This window comes from Acanthisitta chloris, unplaced genomic scaffold (genome assembly GCF_000695815.1).
Source record: "Acanthisitta chloris isolate BGI_N310 unplaced genomic scaffold, ASM69581v1 scaffold43491, whole genome shotgun sequence".
NCBI classification, from domain to species: domain Eukaryota; kingdom Metazoa; phylum Chordata; class Aves; order Passeriformes; family Acanthisittidae; genus Acanthisitta; species Acanthisitta chloris.
Genome location: NW_008655123.1, coordinates 1 through 4,908, shown reverse-complemented (window position 1 = coordinate 4,908; position 4,908 = coordinate 1). Strand labels below are relative to the sequence as shown.

At 51.2% G+C, this 4,908-nt stretch overlaps 1 protein-coding gene across 1 annotated transcript; it reads left to right on the top strand.

Moving 5' to 3' along the window:
- Nucleotides 1-266: 266 nt before the first annotated feature.
- Nucleotides 267-2,727, top strand: ERP29 (endoplasmic reticulum protein 29; the record flags this gene model as incomplete). The annotated part of the gene is given in 3 exon segments (XM_009083776.1): nucleotides 267-395; nucleotides 676-820; nucleotides 1,985-2,727. Coding segments are annotated over 3 exon segments (777 nt in total), but the record flags the coding sequence as incomplete, so codon positions are not given.
- Nucleotides 2,728-4,908: the final 2,181 nt, after the last annotated feature.

Sequence of the window (4,908 nt, the reverse complement as noted above, 5' to 3'; positions counted from 1 at the left end):
GGGTTTGGTGTTGTCCCTCGGAAAGCAGCGGGCGCGGAGCTCTCCCTCCGCCCCTGCCCTTCCCGCCGGGATGGAGCTGGTGTAGGTGGATCTCTGTTGCAACCTGAACCTGTTCTTTAGAAAAGAAGGTTTTGCAAGGTCTCCTGGAGGCAGGAGAGATGGTGGATTCCATTTCCAAGCTCACTGGAAGCTTCATCACCTGAGCGGAGCAAGATTCAAGTGAGGAGGAGTCAGTTAAAACACAAATCCGGTGTTTCCTGGCCCAGGACAGCACCTCTGCCACCTCCTGCCTCTCCTCTCCTGGCTCGGAGTGCAGCTCCCGTGCTGGGACACTCTGCAGTGACATTGCATTTGGCCTCTCTCCTCTTCATGTCCCACTGGAAGTTGTTTCATTTACTTTCTTCCAAATGCCAATCAGATCTACAACAAGCAAATCTTATTAAAGGCATTATCAGATCCCCCAGACCCACCAAGTACCATCTTTATCAGCTGCTGCAGAGTTCAGCCTTCCCTCCACACACCACTGAGTCATTTTCCAAGGCCATAATTGTATAAAATTTCCATTCTGCCTCTCCTCATCGCCCAGGAGAAGGACAAGGGGAAGCAACCTTAGGTGACTTGTAGATTGCTCAGACCTGAAATGATCAAGTTTTGTGTTTGTTGTTCTTTTTCTTGTTTTAGGTGATTCCAAAGCACAAGTTTGTCCTTGTGAAATTTGACACCCAATATCCTTACGGAGAGAAACAGGATGAGTTTAAAAAGCTGGCAGAGAGCTCTGGCTCCAGTGAGGATCTTCTGGTGGCCGAAGTGGGAATATCAGGTGAGGAGCTCTGGCCAGGTGGGTGCAGGAGGGGATAAATCCCAACAGGCTGAGGCAGTTGTGAGGGTGAGAGAGGAGGTGTCAGACTGCTGACACCACGCTGAGCCAGCGTGGGAGTTCTGCTTATCTGCTCTCAGCTGGTTAATGAAGCGACTCAGCCCACACTGCTGAACTGCTGCCTCCCTCCTCAGCCCCAGCACTTGGCTTTTCTCCTCCCTCTTCGCCAGGAGAAACCTTTTGGTCCCACTTCCAGGGAAGAGACCTTCCCAGCATCACCCTTTAGCCACAGTCCTGGTCAAACAAAATGTGGTCAGTTCCTTGTGCAGACCCTGGGGCAGCACAGAAAGGGTTTGCACTGGTGTAACTCAGTGCTCAGAACTGGGCTGAAGAGCAGAGCAGTGAGGAGGGATCACTGTCACCTTATGTGCTCTGGCTCTGTAGGTAGAGTTAAGAATTTAGGCTTAACTGTCAAACTGGGAAGTTTCACCCACGCTGATATTTCTGAGCACATGTGGAATTCTCCAAGCAGCATAATTGAAATGTCTTTGTGTTTTCTGTCCTCGAGAATAAATGTGATGGATGTAAGATGAGTAAATGCCTTGTAGCTTGGCAGGGTGTCAGGACTGAAGCATCCTCTGCACAGACAGGAAAAAATATTTGTAAAATCAGATAAAATCAATGGAGAGAGGGAAGCAAGGGAAGAGAGGCTGTTAGTTTCCTGTGAGGAGGATGGGGGTTGTATGTCAAGGTGCTGTTGGTGACTTGCACTCTCACAGTCACAGCAAAGCTCCACTAGAACCTTTGTCTCTCTCTTTGGAAAACCCAGTGAGTGTTTGCCTTGCACAAATGGTTTCCTGAGGTGGTTTTATGTGGCATTTTCCTGGAACAGCTCCCCAGGGCAGTGGTCACAGCCCCAAGGCTGACAGAGCTCCAGGAGTGTTTGGTCAACACTCTCAGGCACAGGGAGGATTGTTGGGGTGTCCTGGGCAGGGTCAGGAGTTGGACTGGATAATCCTTGTGCATCCCTCCCACTCAGGATATTCTGTGATTTCCTGGCAAACAGGTTATTAGGATGTGTTGAAACTCTGGAGGCAAATACACTTTGTGTAGGAGGGAATCAATTTTTAATTAACTGTGCTTTTCTCTTTCATTTTCTCTTGGCAGATTATGGTGACAAACTGAACACTGAGCTGGGAGAGAAGTACAAGCTGGACAAGGAAAAATTCCCTGTTTTTCACTTGTTCCAGGATGGTGACTTTGACAATCCCTTGCCTTATGAAGGGCAGGTCAAGGCTGGGGCTATCCAGCGCTGGCTGAAGAGCAATGGCATCTACCTGGGCATGCCAGGCTGCCTCAAGGAGTATGACCTGCTGGCCAGCAAGTTTGTGAGCACCCCTGAGAAGTCTGAGCGCCAGGCCCTCCTGAGGAAGGGGCAGGAAAGCTTGGGAAGAGCAAAGGAAACCGAGAAGAAATCGGCTGAGCAATACTTGAAGATTATGAGCAAGATCCTGGAGCAGGGAGAGGAGTTTGCTGCTAACGAGGTCGTGCGAATCACGAAGCTGATCGAGAAGAACAAAATGAGTGATGGGAAGAAGGAGGAGCTCCAGAAGAGCCTCAATATCCTGGCTTCTTTCCTGAAGAAGAGTAGTGAGAAAGATGAGCTCTGAGATGTTGGAGAACTTTGTACAAGCTGTGAAACACTGTCAAGAGTCCTAACCAGTTCTCCTTACGCAAGCAAACTTCCCGCTGACTTCAAGAGAGCAGCAGATTTCCTTCTGGTATTCTCAGTTTAGAAGATCAAGAGGAAGACATTCCTTAAAAACACAGTATTCTACATGTTGGTAAAACCACCTACAGGCAAGGCACGAGTGTTGTGTGATACTGCTCAGTAACAGTGCTACAGCAGACAACAACAGCAAAGCACTAGGCTGGCCAGGAGCACATTCCTGGTGGTTTTTACAGCTGTTTCCTGGCAAACAAACAGCAGAATTCTGTCTTGCATTCCATGTTACATGTTAAAGGTACAGATTGGGTGTCCCTCACATCCACTCCTTCCCTTGTTCTTAGTGTCCTTGGGTTTTATGCTTGTTAACCTACCCCACACACCTGTTGTTCCCCAGCTCCTTCTCCAAGTCTGGTTCTTCCCTGTTGTTGACACAGAGACCTGGAGTTTCCTTTCTCTGCCTTCTCCCTCTGTGGCTCCTGTCTCTGTTAGGTTTGGGTATCAGCTAAGGGCTGGCAATGAAGACAGTTCCTCCACATATCACAACCTGCTCCTCATCTTCTGGCCAGAGCAGCCACTTCATCCACCACTGTCCTGAAATCCTCTGTGGATCCTTTGTGGTGCCCTGAGTGAGTGATGTGAGCTCTGAGCAAGGGCAGAGTCTCCTTGAGGTGCTATTATCACTCAGTCTTGCCACTTTGTGCAAAAATTTATTCTTTCAGAGGTAAATTGGGGTGAGTTTTCTCGTGGCTGAAGATCCCCACGTGCTGCCTGAGTGTTCTACCTGTCCAAGCTTCATTTCCCAGGTTCAGCATGAGGGAGGTGAGACCAATATCGACATCTGAATGTCTCGAGCTCTAGTTAGCACGACAAAGTATCTTCTCCAGCCTCCAGAAGTGATTGACACAGTCAAACTAAAGCCTCGGCAGTGTTCAGTAGTTTTCAGTAGTTTTCAGTATTTGAAAATGAGGTCTTGTAACAGGAAGCTAAAGTATTTGTGCCCTTAGAAGCCTCATCTGTGTTATTTTCAGGGAGTTGCCTGGCCCAGGGATCAGGTCAGTCCTCCAAACTGTGCTGTTCACACTGTGTGGAGTTCAGATGCCACTGGAAGATGCTGAACCCCCAGTCAGGGTTACAGAGAGTTGGAAAGAGAAACACCTGTGTGTTTTATCTTCAGAAGATGCTTTGAGCAAAACTGATTCCTGTGGGAGCTTTGCTGCCTTTTGAGTCCTGGGGTGGGTACAAGGAGCAGATGTTGCTGCAAGATAAAAATGTATTAATAATGCTATAATAAAAGAGTTCCAGTTAAGTGTTGCTGCTGAAAGGGTTTTCTAGAGAAACTGCTGCTGATCAGAGGGGAGACCATGACCGACCAGCCATGAAGAAGCAGGAGGGATGCTCAGGAGGTGAGGGGAGTGGTGTGGGGGTCTCCCTCAGGTCCAGTATAGCATTCCCTGAGTTGAAAGGGACCCACAAAGACCATCCAAGCCCAACTCCTGCAGAGGCTGATTTTCCTTTGCCCTGTTTTAGAGCAGACTTGGAACTGCTGCAACACGTGGTGAGAACATGAGGCTCTGCTAAGCAGAACACATCTAATGTGCTGCTCTGCAGGTAACCTCTGCCTGGTCTAGGCTACCTGTGGCTGCCTGTGGGCAACCTGGAGCTGTTCACAGGCTGCCTGTGCTCTCAGTGCTCCGGGGGCTGCAACTGCCCCTGTGTGCAGACACACATCTCTGGGGAGGCAGAACGGCACTGGAGAGCCTTAAATCTGGATAAATCTTAGAGCTGCCCCTGAGGAGGGGCAGAGGGAGGACCCTGGCAGGGTGGGGAGCTTGGGGGGCAGTTCTTAGGGGAGCTGTGTGGAAGTGTATCCTGCCTGGCTCTAGCGTCGGAGCCATCGGGGCACTGAGAGGAGCATCCCTCGGGGCACTGAGGGAACTATCCCCAGGGGAGCTGATGGGAGAGCAGCCCCCGGAGCACTGAGAGGAGCATCCCTCGGGGCACTGAGAGGAGCATCCCTCGGGGCACTGAGGGGACTATCCCCAGGGGAGCTGATGGGAGAGCAGCCCCCAGGGCACTGAGAGGAGCAGCTCCTGGGGCACTGAGGGGACTGTCCCTCGAGGCACTGAGCTGGGCATCCCCCGAGGCACTGAGGACTATCTCTCGAGGCACTGAGGGGAGAGCAGCCCACCGGGGGTCTGAGTGGAGTACCCGTCGGGGCACTGAGAGGACCATCCCCCGGGGAACTGAGAGCATCCCTCGAGGCGCTGAGCGGAGCATCTCCCGGGGGGCTGAGAGGACCATCCCTCGAAGCACTAGGAGGACCATTCCCCAGGGCTCTGAGCGGAGCATCCCCCGCACAGCC